General features: G+C 38.3%; 1 protein-coding gene across 1 annotated transcript; it reads right to left on the bottom strand.

The window, feature by feature from the left end:
- Positions 1-837: 837 nt before the first annotated feature.
- On the bottom strand, positions 838-26,102 carry KIF15 (kinesin family member 15; the record flags this gene model as incomplete). Its single annotated transcript, XM_061351858.1, has 26 exons — positions 838-1,419; positions 1,725-1,856; positions 2,247-2,412; positions 4,163-4,200; positions 4,754-4,826; positions 5,455-5,561; positions 6,003-6,167; positions 6,424-6,528; positions 7,479-7,625; positions 9,313-9,435; positions 10,278-10,382; positions 11,310-11,396; positions 11,663-11,738; positions 11,934-12,013; positions 13,167-13,308; positions 14,725-14,890; positions 15,445-15,550; positions 16,315-16,422; positions 17,301-17,501; positions 17,774-17,915; positions 19,987-20,128; positions 20,557-20,734; positions 21,793-22,002; positions 22,874-22,965; positions 25,230-25,353; positions 25,957-26,102. Coding segments are annotated over 26 exons (3,245 nt in total), but the record flags the coding sequence as incomplete, so codon positions are not given.
- Positions 26,103-26,736: the final 634 nt, after the last annotated feature.

The raw sequence follows: 26,736 nt of genomic DNA, 5'->3' as shown, positions 1-26,736 counted from the left end.
TATAAGGTTTGTATATAAACCACCATTGCCCATATCCGTTTTTCCTTCCCACCCTCCACCAACACACTCCGTTCCCACCTGCTCAGCATGGATGCTGCCCATCCCTGGCAGTGGTCAAGGCCAGGTTGGACAGGGCTCGGAGCAACCTGCTCTGGTGGAAGATGTCCCTGCCTGTGGCAGGGTCTGGAACCGAATGAGCTTTAAGGTCCTTTCCAACCAACCCATTCAATGAAACAGCAGGCTGCAGACAAGCATTTGACACTCAAGCATACCAACACCCTGCTTTTAAAGGCAAACTGACATAAACCCACTGCAAACGGGCATTCAGAGCCAGGTTTGGTCTCAGGCATCCCCATACTTCACTTCTCTATTGCACACCAGCAGACAGGCTCTATCTGCCCGCTGCATGCCCACCATGCTCTGCTCACCCTGTGGGTGCCCTCAGGAGCTGAGTCAAGGCTGGGCTCGCCCCCTTCTGAAGACCCCATATGCTTCTTCCCCCTCACAGATGCAGGAAGAAGCAAAGCCCTGAATAATGCAGAGCATGCTTTAACTGGCACAAGCCGCTTCCCTGTGCCATTTCCTCCTTCCGTATCCAGTGGCAGGCAGCCTCCCCACAAAGCCCCAGTGGCTGCCACTGCCCCTGGCAGTCCCTTGCCTCCCTGCTGCTGGGGTGTGCTGGTGAAGGGCAAGAAGGAAAAATGGATGTGGGCCATTGTGGTTTATATACAAAGGATTTATTTCTTATGTTAGCAAAGGATGGTGTATAAGTTCTACTACAGACATACAACACAGAAAGCATACAACTATGCTATTTGTCTGCAGACTCCTCAGTTTAAGGAGTTTTTTTACCTTACTACTTCACATCAACGTTCAAGTAGAAACAAGCCTGCATGATTAGACAACTCCAAAATCCATATATAAGCTTTATTCTTCTTCCCTTCAGTCAAATAGTGCAGGAACTCATTAGGAAGCCTGCCCTCCAACTGCCATGGGTCTTTTTCTTCATACTCTCTTGCCCCATTTCTTTGTGGGCAAAAGTAAGTACTGTATAAGATAGCCAAGAATAGGTGGATAGAATTAGTGACAGGTTCAAGGAAGTACCTTCTAGCACTGACACAAAAATCAGTTTTTGAGAATTGCCAGGAAGGTGATAATAGGTCATTGATAGCTGCCCACATGGCTGGATTCAGTTCTTCACTAAGGGTTATTACCAGCCCAAAATCCAGGAACTAAATGACTTGACTTTTGCTGTGGTCCCAGGAAAATAAGGTTTTGACACTTGGTGTTTGCTTATTCTGTACACTTGAAAACTCTGTCTCTGAAGCTGTGTCATCAGAGCTGCTCCCGATGTTTGCACATGTCACATCTTTTTGCTTCTTTCAGAGAAGCGTTTTCAACTCTTAGTTTTTCAGTCTCCTGGAAAACAGAATGAACATGGGTGCACTAAGGAAGTTATACTCACTTCTTTCATACTTCTAATTAGGTGGTATCTACACTCATTCAAGTGTTTCACACACTATGGACTTGAGGAAATCAAATGGGGTGAACCATGCCTGGGACCTGCAAGGAGACAGACCAGCCACGACCACACAGCTGCATAAAATCAGATATCTATCCATGGCTCTCCAACAGAAGAGCAAGAGTTTTAATCTGGGTTCTCAAAGCTTAGCTCTCCTCTATGTCAGGGCATTCCTTCGTTTATGTGCTACTCTGGAACTTACCGCACTAAGTTCAGTGTAATCTTTCTTCAGTTTCACAAGATACTGAATCCTCTGTTTTAGGTTTTGATGACCAATCAATTTCCCATTTTCCTCCGCAAGAGACTTCAGCTGCTTCCTCAGCAAGTCCATTTCCTGCAATTAATAAACACATTGTAGACTGTAGCCCCTCCTTTCTTCCAGAAGAAACAGCTTCTTTATAACATTTAAGTGTGTTGTAACACATGATGAAATAGTCTGCTCATTCAGGAAACATCTTATTTGTCTTATGCCTCCTTATATAGTAGATGAGATCCCTCTGAAGGGCAAAAATAAGCACCCTTTGATTTGGCTTATGAAATGCGACTGTGATTTCCATACCCAGAGATAGACTAGTGCAGGAAACAGCATCACAAATATAAAGTGCAAGACAAAACATCTTCAGAGGCAGCCCTCAATTGACAACTCAATTGTGCAATCAGCAACAGCTCTACTTGCTGAATAGGATTCTACTGTAAGGAAACCAAAAAAAGACACATGTATAACCTTTGCAACTCTGTCTCTCTCTTCATACATTTCCTCCAGTTTTGACCGTATTTCTTCTTTTTCATTAAATGCTTTGATCTCCAAAGCTCTTGTTCGTTCCATCTCCTGATTAATTTCAAGACAAGTATTCTCTTTGATTTTGAGGTTATTTCTGGTTTCTTCTAATCTGCCAATGTAAAAGAATCATAAAATATTAGAACCCCCCTCCCCAACATAAATGGCATGCAGCTGAATTACTTTGTGAGCCTTGGACATGGAGGCAGGCTCCTTTAAGAGTATCCTTTTGATACAATATATTTTCCTTAGAACTCGGTGCTAAGAGAAGGAAAAATTCCATTCCTCTTCTCAGTGCTGGTGTTTGATACTGTCTCTTAACTAGGCAATGTTTTGGAGTTGCTGCTCTTTTGGGAAGTATGCTGCTTCCCATCCAGGATGTATAACTCCACTGATGAAAGAAAAATGGAAGCTTCACTTACAAGAGCACTTAAAATGAATGCAAAGGCATCTAAATGTGCCAGATGAACTCTGCTGTTCTCCAGGTTTCATCTAAATTGTGGCTTTTCTCCAATAGCCTTGTTGCTCAGAAACATGTCTGAGCTTGTTTGGCCTGGAAACAGCAGGACCACCACTTTGGATAGACATCATGTGCCTAAAGTTTTCATTCTTTCAGGCTCCCAGAATATTAAACCACACCACCAAACTCAGCAGTCTATATCCTGATGGTATGACCTTTGGTAATCATACATAACCATTCAAATACTGCATAAATGATATTTGCCATTGAATCCCAGAATCAACTACAATCATAGAATAGTTAGGGTTGGAAAGTACCTTAATATCATCCAGTTCCAACCCCCTGCCATGGGCAGGGACACCTCACACTAAAACATGTCACCCAAGGCTCTGTCCAACCTGGCCTTGAACACCACCAGGGATGGAGCACTCTTGCCATTGGTTTTGTTTCACTGCAGCCACAATATATCACAATATATCACAACAGAATTCATTTGCTGCACTTGTCAAGATGTCTCCTTGGTGATAAAAGTCTTCTTTTTCCCCTCTTTGCACATTATTTGTTTGTAGGAGACACTGTACCATTGGTTCAGAGACCAGAGAGGTATAAAAAAAACCCCAATGCATCAAATAGCAAAATAAGCCTAATCAAGACTAGAAATAGCTTGATATAAATTACTTTTGAGATGACCACATGTATAAAACCCTATCTTCATCCTTAATTACATAGAAAGTATTCCATTAAATATAAATAACTCAAATATTAGGAGATTCAGCCACTATGAATCATGAAGCAATACAGATCAGTAGCAGGAGCAACACTTTCAAACTAATTGTTAACTACTTATTTGGCATTTTATCTCTTAACTACATCCATCCATGGTGCAAATCACCTGAATTTTGAGGACTACTTGCACAATAATGCAGACTCTATCTAGAAATCCTATGATAATAATGTCCATTATTCAAGCTGAAGAGTAAAATATTTTAACAAATAGCATAAAAAGGGCAAATAATTAGATTAAGCTTAACATTATAAACCATGCATGATATTAATAAAGAAATGAGCAGTATTTCAATTTAATTTTAAAAGGCATGTGCACATAAAAATTCAAAATATCTGTAACTTAAAATTCAAAATTTCCCTTTCAATTTTTTTCTGTGGTTTCACCTATTTCAGTCCTGATACAATTCTACCATTTTAGAAAGTGTAGTAATAGGTGCTACTACCACCTACTGATGAGAAAGAGTAAGAACTCAATGTGTCTTGCAGGAGTATAAACAACATTTAAAATTACACCTTTTATAGTTTCAGATTTTGGACCTCTATTACTTAAATATATCTTTTTGGCATTAATGAGTTTAATACAGTCTCCAGTTCGATGAACAATGTTTAAACTTACTCTGCTTTGATTTTCAGCATCTCCTCCACTGCTTTATTCTGTAAAAGTCCAAAAATGTTAGTTACATTCTTGATGTTTAGTATATATGAAATTAGTTGTCACTGAATTGATGCTACTTGACTCATTCCAGAGCCTACCAAAGTCATCCTACTCCCCAGTAATTCACATCTCCAATATTAATGCCTTTGCTGTATACACTTATTTCCAGTCCCATGCCAGCACAAGTGACCCACAGCAGTATCTCTGCCCATTCACACAGAGCAGAGCTCTAACAGGGGGTTCTTCTGCCTGGGAGATCCATGGCAACCTCTACTGTGACATTAACTTCCCTTTGGCAGTGCCCTGACATTAGCAAGTGACACAATCTTTACTTTCCAACTCTAGAGATGAGTCAGATTTTAATGGTCTGAATTTGGTTTTGCTTATTGTGCAATCTGACACAGAGTTCATTGGTGTTAAGACCTAAATAGAAACCTTAAGAGATAAGAAGCTACATCTATTAGAATTCACTAGAAACCAGTGTCTTTCACTGCCATGTAATTGGAGAACATATTAATACTTCACAGCAGGGAAATATGAGAAGGGTAATACCTTGGCACGTTGTTCTTCAGCAACCTCCTCATCTTTCTCTTTGAGGTACTGAACATCAGGATGTTTCTGGTCACTAAGAAATCCAAGAAGGAGGAAAGGTTCTCAGAAAGAGAGGAAACCAGTTGCAAAAGCATCCTGTTACCCAGATTAAACCAGAAAACGTGTATAGCTTTCTTGACACGTCTTCCTACTCAGAACACCAAACATCATGAAACAACTCTAGAAGGGTTTAAATTTTTATATTCCAAGAACATCACTCCTTTGTTATAGAAAAAATGTTTTAATGAAAAAAATCAAAATTTAATAACTATCCAACTGTATGTTAGAGGTAAACACGAGGCAAACAATAGACATAAATGGAATCAGGCCATGTTAAAGCTTGTATTGAGTTCATTTAGACATTCTCTATCTACTGAATCCATAACTACACAAGTGATAACAATATACAATACACAGAAATGGTTATGCAAGTAATTATTTTAAATTCTATTTCCATTTCCTTTATAAAACTTTGTGTTCAAGAACCTGTGATTTAAAGGCAATGAAGTTTACAAGCCAGCAAACGACTTTCACAGAAGAGGCTGAGTCAATCTCTGATTATATGAGCAATAGGCAACATTGCATTTCAGTCAAGAACTGCACATTTGTTTATTTTTCTTACTTGCTTCAAGTTAAGACAGGTTTTCTTGGTTTATTTTTACCTGTTCTTGCTTGGTCTCTGAGCTTCTACAAGGTTCTGTAAATTCCTGTTGTTCTCCACCAGTACCTGCATTTCCAGACGCAAATTCTCCAGCTCATTTAATTGTTCCTAAGCAAGTGAAATTGGAAACATTTTATTTGAAGACCTAATTGCAATTCCTGTTTTCAGTTCCAGTTTTTTGAGCAAAAGAGAAGATAAAGCTATTTATCAGAAAGAAGCGCAGTTCTCTGGCCAAGATCTGCATCACCCTTCCATTTACAGTTTCATTAGAAACTTAATTTAGAATAAGGCAGAACAGTTTCATTGGCAAAAATGATGATACCATTTGATATTCATGAACACGAAACAACTTGGTCCTTAGGAAGATGAGATATATGGAACATTGCAAGCAAGTTGTCACCATTTGTTATCAGCCTAAGTGAAGAGAAGACCAAGAACTACCTTCCTGCTTTAATGGGCAGACTACTTAGCAGAGCTCATTAAAAATCTGAGCTTTGTATTCTGTCTTATTCCAGCTTACAAGTTGCCTTAGACATTAACTCGTAGTACCTTCAGCCTTAGAATTTCAGCATTTTTAGCTTTTCGTTCTTCATTCAGCTCATGCACAAGGTGCTCCAGGTTTATTGCAGAAGCCCTCCGATCAGCTATTTCTTGCTCATGAGTTTCCAAGAGCTTTGCCAAATTCACATCAAACTTAGGGGGAGTTTTTGCACACTGGCAAGTTAAAAGAAACAAAACCAACAAACTATTAGCAAAGAGCTGGTTCCCCTATTGTATTGGTTACGTCTTTTCATACTCAGCTGGAGACATACGGTAATAAATACCAGGCAAAGCCATCAATAATACATTACAGTTACAAAGAAGTTGAATGGGATTTGACCATTCCTGGGACCTTGTCAAGTTTATTAGTCCTTTTCAATGAGTTTTAGCAGTCATTACAATGAAAATGTTTCTCTCACAAATGCCATACCTGAGGAAATGTTTCTGAAGACGAGTCAACAAAGCAATCGAGTTGCTTCATTTTTAATTCATATTCATTATTCCTTTTCTCCAGTTCTTCTGTCACTTTGTCCAGCTATTAGAAACCCCAATTCAAAATGAATTAGTTAATAATACATACAAAATAGTAAACAGCAGCCATATCTCTATTGTGAGCAAGCTTAAGTACACCATGGGTTATTTCACGTTACCTTAGACTTCACTTTCATGAGCATTTTGTACATTTACCTACTAAATGTTAATCATTCCATAGTTGCATGTAACAAACATTTTCTGAAAGCCTCTATACACTATATGCTATGTAATTAATTTGAATTCTGCTCCTGTTGTTGGTTCACCTTGCTAAATCTATCTCTCAAAGAGCGTGCTAGCACAGAAAAACTAATATCAACTTTATTGGCAAACATTACTGGACAAGATGTGACTCGATACGAAGATTTTACTGGCATAGATTTAATCAGTTTCCTGAAAGAGAATACACTAATGTGACAAAAGAACTCTTCACAAAAACAACTTATCCTAACTGGAGTTTTTGCCAGCACTAATGTATCACTTAGGGCTAGGACAGTTATGACAACTAAAATTTGGGCAAGGCTTATGATAGTTATTTGGTCTGCAAAAGCTCCAACTCACTCTCAGACTGCATACTTTATATAGCTCAACAGTTATCTCCATTATAAAATGATACTGTTTGTGGCTAAGTGTTACGCAGAGGAAAAAGTAACTCCCCAGGTTGCAGTGCTTACAACCTCAGCTTGCTCTATTAGAAGTATGATAATTTTACACAGTTGTCAGAGTAAACATTTTCATGATCTCTAGGCACCTATTCTGAAGTATTTAAAGATTATCTAGCCTTTGTTCCAAAGCTTCTGAACTACTAACTTTTACAGGAAGGAGTGCTGCTTTTCACCAAGAGTACTGTGTACAAGATGCTCTAAAATGACTAGCAAAGCCTTTTCCAGAAGCTACAATTATCTACAGCTCCTTCCCAAGGAACCAGCTATCAGAAGAATTTCCTTGTTTTACCTGTTCCCTGAGTTCCTGGATTAGGGCTTCTTTCCTTGTTATGTCTTCCTGTGCAGATTGAAGCAATGAATCATGCTTCTTGGAGGCTTCAGTCAGTTTCATTAGCTGATCAACAGTATGATGCAAGTCTTCACACAGAAGGTCTCTCTATTTAAAACCATTGGATGAGTAAAAAAAGAAATGTCAAAGTTACTCTCTAAAGCAGTTGTTTCAAGATGCCAGGTGAGGTTTAGACCAGAGCTGAGGAACAATTCCTTCCCCAGAGGGTGCTCAGGCATTGGAACAGGCTGCCCAGGGCAGGGCTGCAGTCACTGTCCCTGCAAGTGCTCACACAGTGTGGAGACGACGCCTCAGTGCCATGGGTTAGTGGTGGCCTTGGCAGTGCTGGGAATGGTTGGACTGGGTGAGCTTAAAGGGCTTTTCCAACCTCACTGATTCTATGATTCTAATTTTTGTAATTCTTGCTAAGAGTGCCAACAGCTACAAGCATCTCCCTTTTTTCCTCCACTTTTTCATCATTAATTGTAGCAAGCATTCAACTATGAAATTTCTTATTTTAGCATGTTTTCTGCATTTAGTATCTTGGCTGCAGAACAAAAATGAGAGCTTTACCACAATAAAGTCAGTTAGATACTTGTGGGAGATATTTGGAATAAACCACTGTTTTAAAAGTATCATCTATCCTTAAAAAGACACACAATGCTTCAAATAAGGAACAATAGGATAGAGCTTTTAACCCATGCTGAAATAGTGATTACAGCTTTTTAGTGCACTGCTATTCTGTAAATACCTCTGGATTTATTCCAGGATCTAGACTCCCACCCTATCTGGTAGGGCATCACACCTACACAAGGTGCGTTAACCTAGAAGGAGAAACAGTGTTTTAAATGCCACCTTAGATTAGTTCTTCTCTTCCAGTCAAGAAAGCATGAAGGAAATCAATAACTGATGTAAAAAGTCAAAGAAGGAGAAACACTATGAGTTTATTAGGAGCCAGATACACTCATGGATAACACTGGAGTAAGAACTGGTACTTCAGTTTATAATAAAGTGATCCATTTGGCAGGCAACTCAGTTTGGGTTTCCAGAATGTCTGATTTAGATATGATTGTTATTGAAGACACTCTGTTTATTAAACATAGTAGAAATCTATTTAAGAACGGGGTTTGGAGAAGCAAACACTACTCTGGGAGGCTTTATCGAGGCTATATGATTGGACTAAGCACATGTAATACGACAGATGATCTTGCAGAGATTACTTGTAAGGAGAGGTTAGTGGCTTTAGACTGATGGGCATGTTCACCAAAACATGAGAGCAGCAACAGGAAAGAGAGAGTTGAAAAAATGAAAGATGCAATTTGAAAAGCAAGCAGTTAAATCAACAACGCATCCTAAATCTGTTTCCAGCAGATGGAGCTTTTAGTTAAAATTATGAGCAAAGAAAAGATGTTCCTGCATATAGAAGCAGTGGGGGAAGAGAGAATGTTAAACATAATATATTCGTCTACCTATTTGAATTTCTCAGCTGCTAATGTAATGTTGCCATTAAATTCAGCTGATGACTCCTCAGTGGCCTTAACAAAATTAAAGCAGGCTTTTAGCATAGGTTTTTATGAAGTAGCTTATAAAATATTTATGTCATGTAATGTGATAATTTAACAGAATTTGTCAGGTATCTCATTAAGAATTCCTTTAAGAACAGCCTAACTGGCTACAGTCTGAACCAAAATGATGTTATCTTCTACACAAGTATTTTAAGCAAAACTACATCCAGTTGGTCTGCTGAACAAATGATCATGATCACAGAATAATATGCCAACATTATTGTTTTTACCTCAATGTTATCAGCTATTTTACTTCTCTCCAAGGCTTCCCTCAGCTCTTCAATCTTCTTTTCCTGATCCTGTATGATTCCTTTGCTTTCTTCTCTTGCAGTCAGAAGAAGATTATACTTGCACTACAAAAAGTATTATATTAAATTTTACATTATCTTGGGAAATATTATCAATGTCAAAGAAAGTTGGCCAACATAATACAAATAAATGCATTTCACAAATCCTATAATGACAACTACAGACATTTAATATCTCAGGGTCAATTACTAAAATCAGACTGAAATCATACTTGCCACATTGTACAAACTATGCTATTAGAATTGAGTTCAGAACAATGGAAAAAGATTAATATGTATTAGCCACCACAATACATATTAACCACTAAAACTATTATTAAAAATCAGATAACGATATGTAGAAATGTGACTCATCACCATTTTGTTTGTAGGACTTTTTGAATTCATAGCTCATACATATACATCATCTAAACCATTCTGTGGGCTGCTCTGTCTGCAAACCAGACCTATTTTAATATGAAAATGCATCATATTGATTCACTTACTCAAATATGTAGTTTTACTTCTTTATACTTGTTTTCAGATTGAGAACATAGTACTATCAGCAACAAGAATTCACTCAAAAATGCATTTACAACAGCACTTCAATTGCTGAGCTCTTAAAGTGCCAGTTTCTGAGCAAACCTAAGCGTGACTGTCAGCTGAGTGTAGTTTACAGGATGTGAATAGGTCCCTTTGGAGAAACTGCTCTTTACCCACCACATGGAGAGTTCAGTTTTCAAGACAGCCTGAGGCAAAAAAGTGTTCAGAAGACTTCAACATGTCAAAACAAAGAAGTTTCCTTCTAAAAGGCTACAGCAAGTTACGCTGTTTGAGACCCACAAGACATGTCATTGCCTTCCATTGCTGAAGAACTATACCATGCCCTTCAAAATGACAGAACATACATTTATATCCTCGAGCTCTCTTGTCAGACCATCTAGGGACTCAGTTTTATGATTAAGTGAAGTCCTCAGCTCCTGGATCTGTCTCATCAAGTCAGTTACAACTTCCTGAAACACAAGAAAGTTAATCGTGATACATTATAATACATATTTTATTACTGGACTCTTTGGTGTGTAGTTTGTCGATAGCAATTTTGAAAATGAGGCTGCAATATGAACATGTACAGGTATAACAGGAAATTTGTTGTTAAATCATTGAGTTTTGTTCTAAGCACTTACACAAAGAATCAAATAACCTGCTGTGTTCATTAAAAGAGAAGCCTCACCCTCTATTTTAGTCTCAGGTTGTAATAGGTTTTAACAGAAGTACTACCATTTACGATTACATCTGTTTGTAATGGGAAAAGGCACATTCAAGAAACACCACTACACTGACAATAGCAGGTTCTTCTGACCTTGTAACATGTCAAATATTTTAGTTTAGCATGGAAAAAGCATCATGCTGGATAGTAAATGCACTATTTCTTTTGCTTTACATACAGCATAAATACTTGTACTATGGGAACTTTCGCTTTTTAAGCTTTCAAATCACTGAAGCAATCTTTTCCTGTAAAAAAAGGCTTTGATTTTATTCATAAAGATACCCAGAGTCACATTCTGACATCACTTTTCTTACCTTTTCTATTAGCCCATTCCAACATGGCACTGATTGGAAGGCCCTATTGATCATTAGGAAGCCTGCATCATTTATGCATTGTATATTTTGCCCAGCAGACAGCTTTACCCTCATATTATTGTTGTTTAGCCATCAGTTATTTTGTGTCGTCTCTGAAAACATACCAGTGTCCCACCACTCTGCAAACTCCATATTTACACCAGGAAAAGTAGGGTTTATTTTACCTAGATACACAGCCAAGATTGCCTTGAAGCACAGAATTATGAAGCAGCACAGAAAGGCTGCTCTGGGCTTTCAGTTCTACTAGAGAACAAAGTTACCTGCAAAACTGGGTATCAATAACAGAAATAAGCCCAAACCTTATCTGTATCGTTTGTCTTCTTCAAAGAAACGATCATTTCTTCAGCAGCAGCCAGCTCCTGCTCCAATTTCTGCAGTTTTGCTTCCTGGAAGAAATAATAATGGTGAAGGAGAGACTTCATTATTTTTGAAGTATGCTTTGTAAAGCACAAAGCCATGCAAAAAGGGAAGGAGGCAAGTTGTTCACCTCCCCAGAAAAATTAAGCAATAGCTTCACAACACCTGAAACTCAAGAACTCTACATTTATATTGCTGGTAATCAACAGAACAGTCAGTTCATTGCTGAAATTGCTATTAATGCTCAAAGAAATCTATGAACACATGATTTAGACATTCAATTCTGCTGTTGTACCTGCTGCTCACGCTGGGTCACCATTTCAGAGGATGGTTTCCCCACCTGTGCTTTTCCAAGCTCTTTCAAGAGCTCCCTGAAGAAGAAAACATTTCTAGTAAGAAATATAATCAGAACAAAAGGAAGCTTTAACAAGAATTAAGTCATGTAAGTGTATCTTTATTGCACTTACACATCTACAAACAAGAGCCTCATCTGAATAGAAAACCTAGCATAAGACAAACCCAATGAAGCGAGATAAAAACAAGGCCCACTGCTAATTAAAACTTACTTTGAACTGGTTTCTTCTTGCAATCTTAATGTTAGTTTTTCATTCAGTTCTTTTTCTGTTTTCAGGAGTTCGTAAAGATTCTAGAATATCAAAATACACGTTACAAGATAGGGCCTTTAGAATCATTTAAACCAAAATGAAAACCTGAAATTGCTAAGGTAACTGAAAAAACCCACCACAAAACTTCAAATGGAGACAGAAAGACCCTTAGCTTTGTCCTGGACAAGTTCAAAAGCAAAGTCTTATTCATATTAAGCAATCAGCTCTTTTCACCTGTCATCGATGATCATTTCTGTAGCTACAATGGTCCTCAATATCAAAAGGTTTTAAAGTGAGAAATTAACCTGTAGATTAATCTGGGGGGACTTTTCAAACCCCAACCAGCAGGACATGGTATCAGACTATAAGGAATTTAAAATTATCATTTTCAATCTGTCACTATTCCTTTAAACACTAAAAAGTAAAACTTAAAGCAAACTTGCTGAGCAGGCAGAGTGCACACTGCAGAAAAGCAGGCAAAATCATTTGCAAAAGCCCTTGGGCAGCCTTGCTGTTGTTCTGCAGTCACTTCAGTGTGACAGGCTTTCAAGGACACCATCAACTGAAGTGCAGGACAGCGATCCACTACAAGAAGCCATACATCATTTTAACAAGACCACATCCACTATGAAACTGTTTAAGAAACTGCTTTGTAAAGACAGAAGTAAACCAGTCTTAGCTAGCTCTGAGATGAAAAGACACCAGCATTTCGATGTCAGGATTCTTTTTCAAAGTAGTTTCTTATTCCTTTACTGATTAATCCATCTCCCTCAACATTTCCAGAGCTGTTTCCTCAGCCAAAATCCCTCCTGCTTCAACATGTTGGATATTTCTTGTAGCCCTGCAGCTGCAAAAATCTTGCACCAAGTTTTAATACAGATTATGGGTACATCTTCCAAATGATATCATCGGGAAACCTGCTATTGCTGTGGAATCTGTTATCAATGATACAGTAACAGAAATCAGTATTGGTTGGAAGCAACCCTAAGCTCATCCAGCTCCAAACCCCTGCCACAGGGTGGGACAACTTCCAGCTGGCTTAGTGGAGATATCCCTGCCTGTGACAGTGGTTTGGAAGTGATTGAGCTTTAAGGTCCCTTCCAACCGAAACCATTCCATGATTCTATGAATTAAGCAGTCTGGCTACACAAGTAACTGTATAACGAAGTCCTTTAAAAGCCTTGACCATCTTACACAAAGCTCAGTTTTCATTGCTTCTGCTTCTTGTTCAAGTTGTTGCTTCAGCTGATCTGTCTCAAACTTGGCTACTTCCTGCAAATTGTCATAGTCATCCTGCAGGCTTGCTTTTTCCTCAAGAACCTTCTCATGTTCTAGCCTGTCAAAAATAGACCCAAACAAATCAAAACCCACCCACAACATTAAGAGTTTGTTTCATTATAAAACTATTCCAGTCAATTCTATTCAATAACCCACAGCTAATATACAGAATAGTTATTTTAGAAAGAATGACAATAAACAGTAACTTTTTCTAACTCATTCACTTCAGCAGCATTGGCAGAGAAGGCAGAGTACTCTCTCATCCCTAGAAATAATTTACTAGTTACAAAATCCCATAGAAATTTCAGTCACTGTGTCTTGACAATGGTGTTCACCCATTAAACCCCCCCAAGTTTATAGTTTTTTTTAGCCAGTTGTTGGACAAAAGACTGCTAAAATGATCTTCAGTACCTATACCTGCCTAGTTGATATCTGTGTTATTTATGTCCTACATATCATTATATATGCTGCACAACTCTGGGTTATTTCACTCTAAACTGTTGCCCTGAAAACCTTTTTAATTGTATCTTTCACGAAAGTGAAAAGCAAAGGGGGGTAAAAGAGATGCTGGACGAGTCTTATGAGCCATGTTCTTAATGGAAAGCCTAGAGAAGGAATACCCTCCAAACAATACGTGCACTAACGCAGAAAAGGCATCAATGAAGCCACATTTAATTTCAGTTCCAGGATCCCAGTCTCACAATGCATCACTCAAGAATTGACTTCAGCCAAGACATGTCCCTGCCCATGGCAGGGGATTGGCATTGGATGATCTTAAGGTCCTTTCCAACCCAAACTATTCTATGATTCTATGGCCCCTGATAATGCATTAACATAGTTAAGCTTTCCAGGACACTGGTCCCCAAAACCAAGCCACAGCAAACCACACACAACCCAAACTCCTACATAACTAAGGTCATCTAATGATTAAAAACCTCATTGCTTTTCACCTGCCAACGATGACAGCAATACTTGCATACAACATAGTGAGCTTTTCAGGCTTCAGTAATCAGACTTCAGTTTATTTTTATGGTTTCTTTCTGCTCATATTTTTAAAGACCATCATTATGCCACCTGATTCATGTGACTGAAGCAACAGTTAATTCTTAAAACTAAATTGAAACATAAACCCTACCAACCCCAACCAAACTATACCTCTTCAGCCACTTCATTTCTGGAGGTCACTAAGTTTACAGATATAATACCACTTAATGCAAAAATGCTGCAGCAAACCAAAGTTAAGGAAACCACGTTTTATTTTCTTTCTGCTAATTTTGCTACGTTCCTTGTTCTGAAATAGGTAGGGAAAGAGTTAAGCACAAAAACACACCCCAAAATAAGCAAAGGTCATAAGCACAAAATAACTTTAAACGAGAGATCATTCAGTGAGAGTTGTCATGCATAAGAGAAGAATTAAATCACTGGATGCATCCAAAAACAGAGGTTAAGGCATTTTACCAAACTGGCAACATACCTGACACTGTCCAGCTGGAACTGTACATCCATATGTCTAGCAGAAAGCTGGCTCATTTCTTTCTCTTGCTTTTCCCTAAAGGCACGATATTCCAGTTTTACAGCAGACAACTCCTTGTCTGCAGACTTCAGGACAATGCGTAAGTCACAGACTTCACTTTTTAATACTGTCAAAACCCAAATATTTGACATGTTAGTTGGAAAACTGTGCTACATACAAGGCATGTAACACTACAGAATATCCTGGGAAAGTCTCAAAACTTCCTACATTTTCAGTTGAATTAACCTTGGAGGCCACACATCCAAGAAGGATTTGTAATGGGAAAAGGTCAATGAAACACTGACTTTAAGAACTAAAGAGTACAGGCAGAACCAAAACCATTCTAGACCATATCACTGCATGTCTATAGACCAATAGAAGATTTCCCCTTTTTGAAGTTAATATTTTCTTTTTATATCCTATATCCTGTATTCCCTTCATATTCAGAGTGAACCAGAGAGCAACTCCGAATATTGTGTACTGTGCAACACTGGGCAGAGAAAAACTATTCTGCAAATGTTAGAGATTTATTCTTTGAAACATAAAAAACCATTTCTGGGGGATTAACAACCCAAAATATATACTCAAATGTATTACTGTTGATCCAAAACGTTAAGACACCTCAACAACTCCATATGGAATGTCAGTGTTAACCCAGGATACAGCGTTACATAGACTTACTATCAGTATTGCTTTGGCTGTCTTGAAATTGCTTTTCAAGCGACTTTATTTGTTCCAGGAGCTCCTGGCGTTGCTTATTCCAGTCATTCCTTTCAGATGAAAGGAGCTTGAGAAGAGAAGTACAAGTTTTAAATGGAAGGAAATGTAGGAGTGGCCACGGCACAGAGCAGTAATAATGACATAATCACGTATTAGAGCATTTCATCAACTGGCTATGAACACAAGATATATTTTTCTCTCAATCTGATGTTTAGCAAATCTGAAATCCATAGAAGTCCAAGAAAAAGAGGACTGGATATAACTGAAAATATTACCTTACCTGAAAAGTTTATTTAAGAGCAACCCACAGCTTAGGAGCTGAGGTCTACTTTGGAACAGAAATGACTGATCCAGGAAGCATACAGGCCTTATTTCCTTTTCTATGTTAAATCAAACCTAGTAATTAAGGAAGACCTGTAAGTGTTTTATACGGTAAGAACATTTCAGTTCAGTTCCTTGAGGCAAGTAGTGTTTTCAGCATTCCAAAGTTGAAAATTTCCTTGTGACTATTGCTGTTTTCCACAAATCAGAAAGTTGGTCAAAACCAGTCACAGGCATCCTAGTGTCTATTTGCTTATACTTCAGATCAAGCCAGCTCAGAATCACAACACTTACAACAACACCCCCTAAAACCCCAAACCTGTACTGTTGTGTTAAATAAAGTCTTTGTCTTCCTGCAGAGCCCTGAGCCATGATGCTGTGCACATTTTTCACAAGCCACAATGTAGTAACACTGCAGACCTCACTGAAGGCACAGTAGTATGAGTGTGGCAGACATCACCTTAAGGTATATACACTCGCATATAGCTCTATGTTGTATTGTTCTCTCACCTCCTGTATTTGTGCAGAATGATGCTCCAGTTTATCAACATGCTGCTGGAGTTTCAGATTCTTGCTTTCCTCTTCATCCAGCTTTGTCTGCATTGTGCTCAGTTGCTCCTGTGACACAACAGACACTCAAAATTAGAGCACCCATCTTCCAGCTGTTCTCACATGCCATATGGCAGTCTGTGCACATTAAGTATAAAAATGTCAGCTACTTTCTTTTTTTATGACCTGAACAAACAGAAAACTGAACATTCAATAATAAACTGGTATTTAAAGTAGCTGATTTCTCCTACTGCCAATTAAACTGCCAGAACACAAGACAATCTGCCAGGGAATACAAGGACTAAAGCCAGTAAATACTTAGTTTTCAGACACATGTTCATCTTGGAGAAATAAGACTTTACAAAGAAGTCACTCAATCTACACTAGCTTAGTTCCTTAGAGGGTCTCTGCATTATGGTAGCACGAAAGAGGGGTTTTAGCTGTTGTGCCAGAGTTATATATGCCCCAAGGTTAGTTTCAGCTTCTGGAGAGTACTTTATGTGACTAAAGACCTTCAGCACCCATTAGAAAAAAGAAAGTGTAATTGTGGACAAGCATCATTTGGCAGGTTTCTTCAGGTAATGCGTATTATGTATTAAGCTTAGGTATTATTCCAGATGTAGCTCTCATCAGAGACTTACAAGTTTCCTCCAAGTCAAGGTATCATGTTAAAAAAGGAAAAGATTAAATACGCTGTGTATCTTAAACTACTTATGATATTCAACTCAACTCCCTTTCAAAATTTTCATGGTAAATCTTTTTAAGTACAATTACGCATACATACGCACACGGACATGTATTAGGGATCTGTTTAGTGAAGCCTTGAGTACACATCAAGTGCTTCAGTTTCCCATGAAAAAGAAAACATTTCATGAGGGAGGCAGTATTTCATGCCCAAACCAGCTTTAGAATACACATACAATTCAGTTTTTATTCGTAACACTCACCTGTGTCAGTTTGAACTCCTCAACCACAGCCTCATATGCTTGTTGTTCGTTCACCTGTGGGGAAACTGGCTCTTTTGCAACATCATCCATCACCTCTTCAGAACACTGAAAAGCTTCGGAATGACGATCTAAGATCTCCGGGCTGAACCGTGGCACTAGGCGGGATCTCAGCTGGTAAGCTTTTGATGGAGTTGTTATGTTCTGTTATAGAGATTACAAAGCAGAATACCAAAATAAAATGCTCAAAGTGGTTAGTTCTACACCACTATGCTTTTGAGTGTCATCTGATTACAGCAGCAGTCAGTCATTAAGTATTTCAGAACAAAACAAAAAAAAGGCATCAGATCTGGTTTATCCCATATGGATTACATGCCAGAATACTTAGGTTAAGGGATCATACAAATAAAAGTCTCTGTGTTCCCATCCAACTCAGGTGCAAGTATGTGTGGTTTTAAAGAAACTTCTTACCATACCTTCAGAGTTTCTCTGTGTAGCTTGTGTAACTGAGAGACTTCTAGGCGCTTGCTTGCTTTAGTTGCTTCCAGAATGTTTTCAAGATGCTGGTTTGCTTTCCGAAGGGACTGAAGCTCTGATTCCATTTCCATATGCTTTTTCCTGTTTAGGAGGTATTTTACTACTGTCAAAACCACTCCATCACTATACCCTCCTATCAGGAAGAATAAGCTGCAGTATTGCCTTTTGGCAAGCTGAAGCTGAGCCTTTGCCCAAACACTGAAATACCTTATTTTGAGAAGAAAGCTGCCACTGCTGTATTAAAAAGTCAAAAGAAACACAAAATGACAAAGCTAGGAGGCTTCTGGGTGCTTGCATAATGATGGAGAACTAAACATGTCAAGAAAAAGTCCATTACATAATAAGAAATAAAGCTGAGAGCTCTGCAATTCCTTTGTTGAGAATGTGGCATCACTCATACCAACATTATTTTAAGCTTTAAAAACGTTACCGAGTTATATGAGAAGGCTTAACTGGTGCTTGCCAGGATTAAAGAGATTCCTTTAAAGATGTTGCTCTGTTAAGATTATTTTGCCCTCTAAGAGTGCTTTAGCTGAAATCCAACAGTTGAGCAGAAATGTAGGGAAGATTTTCCTAAGGTATTTCTGCAGAGCTACGTGCTGATACTGTCATAGTTGGTCTCCCTAACACAATTGTAGGGTCAAAGTCTACAGACAAAAGGAAACACTATTTCATCTTTTGGCAGTTTAATGCTATCACTTATCCTCCGTTTCTTAGTATCCGCAATAAAACTTGTGGAACAGGGTAGAACTTCAGTTCTGACTGCTATTGGACAATAAAAGCATTAGAAGTCAGTCTGTAAAACTGTTCAAGTTCACTCATTCAGTTACAGCATGTAATTACATTTGAATGTAAAATGAAGCATCTGGTTGTTCCAAAACTGGAGACAAGCTTAAAATTTAGTGGAATCTAGAGGTAAATCCAGAGGCTTAAAAGCACACTGCTGTTTGACTGCACTCCACTAAGAAAATGTGGGTAAGTGATATACAGATGCATTCATATTATCAAGAGAGCAAGACCTGCACACAAAACACTGAATACATAAAACAGAAATACACTGAGTGGGCAGGAAAACAAACTAATTCATCTGTGAAGATATAAACCATTGTAACTAATGATACAGGACAACTGATGGATTGGTAATGTTACAATCCGAGTTCAGGATTTATAAAGTCCATAGGATTTGCCACACAAGAATTTAAGACTAAAAAACAGATTTGTACAATTGGCTTCCAGGTTTCCATTGTGTTTGCTGGAGATGCAATTATTTTCCTTGCATTTCCAGTGACAGGACCTAAAGTTGTCAGAAATGCTGTTTATCAAGTTAAGCCATGTATTATTCACTTTGCATTTTAAAGTATTACTCGGGCTTTTTGTATTATCTTGCACTGCCCTCAAGGAGAACTATGACAATAAATTCTTTACTACATTAGTAAGGATAAAGTAGACCCTTATCTCATGTTTCTGTGCCAAAGTAAATGGATGTGAATGAATTATTGACACCCTATCTTTGTTTTTATGTGAATTAATTCCCTATTCCAATAACAGGTCTCAAGATAGTGGTATTATTGCTTTCTTAAACATCTTTGAAGCAGAGAGAATAAATTAACCAATGGCTTAGCCAAGATTTTCTGGGGGGATTGGATTCTGCTTTATAGAGGCTTAAGCTTCCAATCTTAAAGGTGTTATATTAGAAACTACTGTTGCACTAAAACAAAAACCCCCAAAATACACTCCCAAGCCCCATCAATTCTTAGTTCCTGTCACTGCTTTCATGTGAAAAATATTTAAAGCATGGAAACTAAGCCAAACTCTCCCTGCCCTGTTAAAGCAGGTTCCAGGGCATGTCCATTCCCTGCATGTTGTGAAGCACTGTTTTGCATCTTAGCATAAAGAGCTTTAGGAAAGACAAAGAAATCCGCAACAGTGGAGATGTGGCTTCAGACTGCATCATGGCTGTCCCCTAGTCTGTGAGGAACTGAGTTCAACAGGAACATTCTCTGTGTTCATACCACCTAGCCTATCTTATCCTGGCCCTCTCTTACATGCAAGGAAATTCTTTGACTGTCTATTCAGGATCTGAGACTAACTTTTAAAAATCAATACAGTGAAAACATTTAATAAAAGACATTTCTGTACTGTTTTGTCTCACTTGGTTAGGTCTTTAAATTCTTCATATTCTTGTTTTGAACTTGCCAGTTCACTCTGAGTCTGTAGCAGACGTGCTTTCAGCCTTTCAACAGATGCCAGCGAATTGCCTTCCACTGATATGGTGGTGGAATATAAATGATGACCTAAAGAACAAACATATACCCCCTGAAATCACAGAGTAGCTCAAATATCTTAAGTTTTTACTAAAATGGTAGCATTTGTAGGCTTTTTAACAGCAACTGATATTAAAAAAAGAATAAATGGGTATTAGCTACAGACCACATAAAAAACAGGTAGAATAATTCATATTACTGCAGTTTTTAGGACAACTAAAGACAGCAAAATGAGATCATGGCTGGTGCTCACAGGGTGCACCAGAATTCAAATTCCCTATTGCTGTATTTGCTCGAAGGTCATTGTGAATAGAATGAAGTAAACCTGCTTTATCAGTCTTCAGGAATCACTTTGAAGAAGGCAAAAATACATCAAAACAGACATTTTCAACACTATGCTGCACACACCAGAAATACAGTAAAGCTTACTTGGCTGAAAAACACGAGCATATTGTTACCTCCAGTATTTTTCTCTGTGGCTGAGGCTTCTGAGAAAGCTTTTTCCAATTCAGCTATTGTGTTGGCATCAATTTCCTGAGCCTTTTTAACTGACTGCAAAGAACGAAGTTTTTTGTTCTCCTCTCTGAGGTTATAGTTCTCCATGGCATACTTTGCAATCTGTGGGTGTTGTTCCACCTGTCATAAGCAATATTTTATTCAACAGGTTTTATTTTCCAGGCAATGCTATACATATATACGATTCATATACATATTAGAGGTACTGTTACACCAATAACTTTAATAAGCATTAAATTGTAATGGAAGAGGAATAAAGATACTCCATACAGTGGTTAAAACCACCCCAATTTTTTGTTTGTTAATTTTCTTACTCCCTTGGAATCTGCTCTCAAAAATATCACAGTGGGTTTGATATCTTTAGGCTTTGACTGACAATAAAGCAGTAGAAGATTTTCTTGCTGCTCTTAATATTCATTTTTAGTTTCAGCTTTGACTTTAACACTGTCCCTGCATGCCATAAAAGATTTCTATAGTCCTTTATGACTGCCCTGACTTGTGTACTTCCCCTCCTTTCACTTCAGAGCTCAGTTATGTGCTAGAGATTCAAGCTGGTCTTACAATACATCTATTCCTTTTTCCTGCTGGTGATTAGAGATTGTTTTCAAAGAATCTGCCTTCTCTCTTAAGCTTCTCTGTTCTTCAAAACTGCTTCACAAATGATACCACACCTAACAGATACCTGAATAACTTGAAGTCTCCTCTCCTGAGGCTTAGGTATGTACTTTGGTACTTGCCTTCCTCAAACAGCTCCAGGACCGCATCATTCCTGAACGGCCCATCTGGCATCTGTGTTCTTACCCTTCAGAAGCCTGCTGTATTACTTGCATCCTGCTGTCCTTCCCTTTCAGATGTCATGGACACTAAAGTCTCCCATAAGAATAAGGATTCGTAATTTGGAGACTTCCTTCAGTAGGAGACTCAGCTCTCCACCTAACCTAGATCAAGTGGCCTGTAGCAGCTCCCACCATGACATCACCCTTACCAACCTTTCCTTTTAGGGAAACTCACAAACTCAAAACCTATCTACTCCATAGACAAATTCCATGCTCTTGAAATGCTTCTATAAAGGAACCCACCACCCATCTTCTTTCCAGCCTGCTCTTCCTAAAAAGCCTGTATTCACCCATCGCATGAGCTATTCTCACAAACGAAAACTGCTCTAGGAAAGAACTTACCTGTTCTTTGAGCATCTGCAATTCCTCCCTCAGTTCACTGAAGAGATCATCTTGTTCTTTTGGCAAGAAGCTTCCACCTGCCTCTTTATGTAACCGCTCCAAGCGAACAATATGGTTTTCACGGAATTTAACTATCATTTTGTTGGATTGAATAAATTTCTCCTTCTTGCCACACAGGTCTTCTAGTTGAGCAATTTTTTCTAATAAATTCTTAGAAAGTACATATAGAGAACAGTGAAAAAAGTCACGGTCACATTAGATGAATTTCTAAGGTGCACATATCACACACAGAGAAACAAAACATAACTCGGTCAATAGCAATTCTGTGAAATGCAGGCTATCATTTGCAGCAGATTCACAGAGAGCAGAAGCTCATAGCAAGAACACACATTACTCGCTATACTGGAAGAGCTTTACTTCATCCAGTTACATTGCTCCATCCCAGGCAGTGGTCAGGGCCAGGATGGACAGAGCCTTGCGTGACATGGTCTAGTGTGAGATGTTAATGCCTGTGGCAGGGGGTTGGAACTGGATGATCTTAAGGTCTTTTCCAACCCAAAGAATTCTATGATTCTATACTTGGAAACTCCAGTGTGACTTGGTAGACTATGTATTCAGTAAAGCAAATCAGATGCACCCCAGAGTGCTGGTTTTGGTTGATTTTCTCAAAAAACTGATCCATTTTGGCTGATTCAATAGTGCACCATGCCAAGAAATGGAGACGACTGGGAGGTTTGCTTCTCAAAATTAAGGAAAGAAGTTTGTTGTTCTGGTCAATTATTGTGATTTTTTGAATTAAAACAATCCACCCCCTAAAACTAAACATACTATGAAAGCTCTCCCATGGCTTCTCTGAATTCAAAAGATAGAAGAGAATCACAGAACTGTTCAGGTTGGTCAAAACCCGTCCAACTGCTGGCAATTGACCTGCAGATTTTATCTTGCCTGTCATTTGACTGGAGTTACCTTGTTACCAAACCTTATTATTTTCAGGCAGAATATATTTATTCAAAACCAAAGAAAAAAAAATCATCAAGAGAGTGAGTTTCAATATTAAGGACTTAAAAATACACTTCCATACCTTCTTTTCACCTTCTGATTTCTCCCAGAACAACATTGCTTCAAGAAACTTATTCATGTAATTTAGGTGGTTGTGCCCTTTTTCAACAGCACCTATAAAGTAAGTCAAAGAAATAAATACCACATTTATTAAAATACCAGTCAAGCAGGTTTCCCTAGATACATAATGTCATGGTTGTGAAGAGAAAATTTAAAGTCATTCATTGAACAGTATAATTCCTCTACAGGGATCAATGCCATACCCAGAGCAAGGAATTTTAGACAGTAAATCCTAGTCACCTGCAAGTGCTGATAAGAATGCAGTCCATATACATAACTGTATAATTCAAGTTGTTCAAGCATGAAGTGGCTTTACAATGAACTTCTATTAAACTGAAAGAATCAGTCTGCTCAGCAGAGTATATTTACAAAATGCAAAACCCCTCTGAAATCAATTTAATAACACTAAGCCATTATTTAGCATTATTACTGCAGTTTGTACGTATTACAAGTGGACTAACTGGTTTAGGAGAAGGAAATTCAGGAAAAGCTTGAATTAAGTAGACAGTGATTTGATCTGGAAGGAAAGTGTCCACACAAGGGAATAAAAGGGCTTAACTAATCCACTTTAGATATTAATTCCAAATAGCTTTCCTGAATATCTTCACACAAGCAAGACTACTTATTTATGGAATACCACCATGTTTTTAAAGTAGCTAGCAAGCAGATTGCATATTTGTGTGATCAAATATTACATACACAATTTAACTGCATAGGCAAACACAGCTCTGATGTACTGGGTTGTGCTTAAAACCTCTCTTCCGTGTTTAAGCATCGCCACTTGCTGTTCCTCAGAACTGTATTACACATCTGAACATTTTTCAGTCCTCTGTCAATATTCATGTATTCATGGACAATGATTCAGTGTCCTACATAGTGACCGACTTGTTTTTACTGGTTAAGTGTGTATGCTAACAGAGACATTTTATTTCCTTCAGAAAACTCAACTACAGATGCTTTGTATTAGACAAGTCTTTCAACTTTTATAATTACTTCTATTACTGTATCTTCTATTTCTTGGCAAGATCAGGAAAGAGTTCACTCGGCAACACAGGAAGAGTTACAAGACCAAGTTTACTACTTCATTATCAAAATTACACAGTAGCATATTGCAGAGGGAGGTATACATAGTAGAAAGCCATGCTGGGATCTGTATTTCAGATACAATGGTCTAAAGAAAAGCTGCTGGTAGAAAATTACCTAAATCCCCAATTAATATCTTGCATTGAAATAGATATTTTATTGAAAGGTAGACATCCTTCTTAGGATCTTCCTGAAGGGGCAAGAAGGGAAGGGGGTGGGATGGGACGGGATACAGTCCTGAGTTTAAAAACACAATATCATCAATACCATAATGTCCTCCCAAGACCTAAATGTCCAATTACTTGTAAACTTTTGGTTACTTAGAGGATTAGGCAGCATGGTTCTTACAAACTGGAAGAGTATTCTAGGTATATAAAACCATAGCTCAGCAAGTACACTGCAATGGTTTGAGCCCAGCTGGTAACTGAGAACCATGCAGCCGCTCGCTCACTTCCCTCCTTCTTTCCCCCCCCCGGCTCCCAGGGGGATGGGGAGGAGAATGGAGGGAATGTAAACCCCACAGGTTGAGATAAGAGCAGTCCAGTAACTAAGGTATAACACAAACCACTGCTGCTACCACCAATAATAATAATGAGGGAAATAACAAGGGGAGAGAATATAAAACCAAAAATGAAAGGGAAAAAACAACCCAACACACAGAAGTGAAGCCCAATACAATTGCTCAGCAGCTGCTGAATGATACCCAGCCCCATCCAAACAGTGATCTGGGCCTTCAGGGTAACTTCCCCCAGTTTCTATACTGGGTATGATGTGCTCTGGTATGGAATACCCCTTTGGCTAGTTTGGGTCTGGTCCCTGTCTCTGCTCCATCCCAGCTTCTTGCACCCCTCCTCACTGGCAGAACACGAGACTGAAAAGCTCTTGATCAGGGTAAGTGCTACTGAGCAACAACTGAAACATCAGTGTTTTACCAGCATTGCTCTCACATTAAAGCCCAAACACAGAGCACTGCACCAGCTGCTACAAAGGAGAAAAATAACTTACAGCTGAACCCAGGACAATATACTTATAAGAGGAAGAAAATAAAAATTACATTAGCAATTTCTGCAAAATATGCTGTACAAACACAGGCAAAGGGATCCGTAAGACAAAGGTAAACTCTGCAGGTCAGTTCCTGTAAAAGTATTAGTTGTTCAGAAACTTTGACTTACCTAAGGTTCCAACACTGAAGGCTACCAAATAGGACATTTTCTTCCCTCACTCCCAGCTCTTACCTTGTGATACAGAAATATCACACATAGATGGCACTGAAGTAAGTTGAGCAAGCTGCTCTTTCAACTTCCTGACCTCAGCTTGCAGCTGCTTCACATTTCCTTGTGTGTCTTCATTTACCACAGCCTTTCACAAATATGCGAAGAGAAAATTACTAAAGGCACAAATAGAAGTCTTATAGGATAAGATGAAACGGAAATACTGCAAAGCAGCAAGACTCCTTTTTTTTAAGGTTAAAATGGTTAAAAATATTAATGTTTTCTGTAGAATTTTGTCTGGAGCTTTTTGACCAGCAAAGCATTATACATTGAAGGCAGCAGTGTCCAGCCAGATGCCAACATGCTTTCAAAACCCACTCATGAGAAATTACATTTGGGTTGTAGCATAGATAAGAAGTAGATGCACTGAAATACCAGTGAATCCAATTCTTTTAATGACAATTCCATTACTTTTTCTAATTAAGTGCTCTGAAAACAAGCAATGAATACACACTATTAACAGCCATTGCCTAGTCCCCCAGCTGCTGTACTCTATTCATAAGCAAAAGTGAACAAGTAAAACATCATTTGCTGTAAAATGTGTTTAGGAAAACAAATTTAGCATTTTAACTTCAGTTATGTTCAATGAAATTAGTGAAAGCACAGGAGTATTTCTCCCCTGTTCTGCAGATGTGTAGTTTAAATGAAAAGAAACTGTTGCAACAATAAAGACATTGAGTCACTCTCTTACCTTGTTCTTAATCAACTTTGCCCGCTGAGCAAAATTAAGAGTGGACAGGGTTTCACCAAAGCACCTGGATCCTGGATGAACATTTGCAATTATACAGGTTTTTGCATTACCACCAAGGGAATCCTGTTTAAAAACACAGACATTAACTTTAGTAGATATTTCACTTTAATCTTGGTAAAGTAGCAGATTGGTATTCAACCATCTGTTGACTGTTCCAACCTATCTTCTGGTGGCAACTGCCAAACAAAAACTCAAACCAACAGTTTCTTGACCAGAGATATAAAAGGAACCTCTCCTTTTAACACGCATGTTTTCATGTATTTCCATGGTGTTAACCAAACAAGCAGCTCTCAAATCTGGTGAAGGCAGCAGTTATACTTAAGACTAAAAGTCTAGTACTACCAAAATAGCCCACAAGCCTCAATGGCATTCTCTCTCCCTATTAAAGATCATTTTTTGTGGACATCTTTACAGCACAGCCACCTAAAAAGAACATAACCACTTAAACAGCTTATACAGTTGCAATTTCCTTCCAGTTTCAATGTATTTCAGGTTGCATTGAAAGAACATAATTCTTCAGAGATTCACAATTCTAAGATATACATAGAACAGGGATGGAAAGATTGGAAAATACAGCTGTGATAACATTAACACTGAGTTGTAACACCAATACTGTATTTTGTAAAAGCACTACAACACAAAAATGTATTACAGGTATTCATTACTGTTCGTAGAATTTTAATGAGTGCTGGTGTCCAACAAATCTTTAACTGTTTCCAT

The sequence above is a fragment of the Neopsephotus bourkii genome, unplaced genomic scaffold (genome assembly GCF_033783945.1).
Source record: "Neopsephotus bourkii isolate Nb327-2 ecotype Australia unplaced genomic scaffold, CSIRO-AGI_Nbou_v1 NB_611, whole genome shotgun sequence".
Classification (NCBI taxonomy): Eukaryota; Metazoa; Chordata; class Aves; order Psittaciformes; family Psittacidae; genus Neopsephotus; species Neopsephotus bourkii.
Note: the sequence above shows the minus strand (reverse complement) of the source record. Positions and strands in the feature narration are given on the sequence as shown.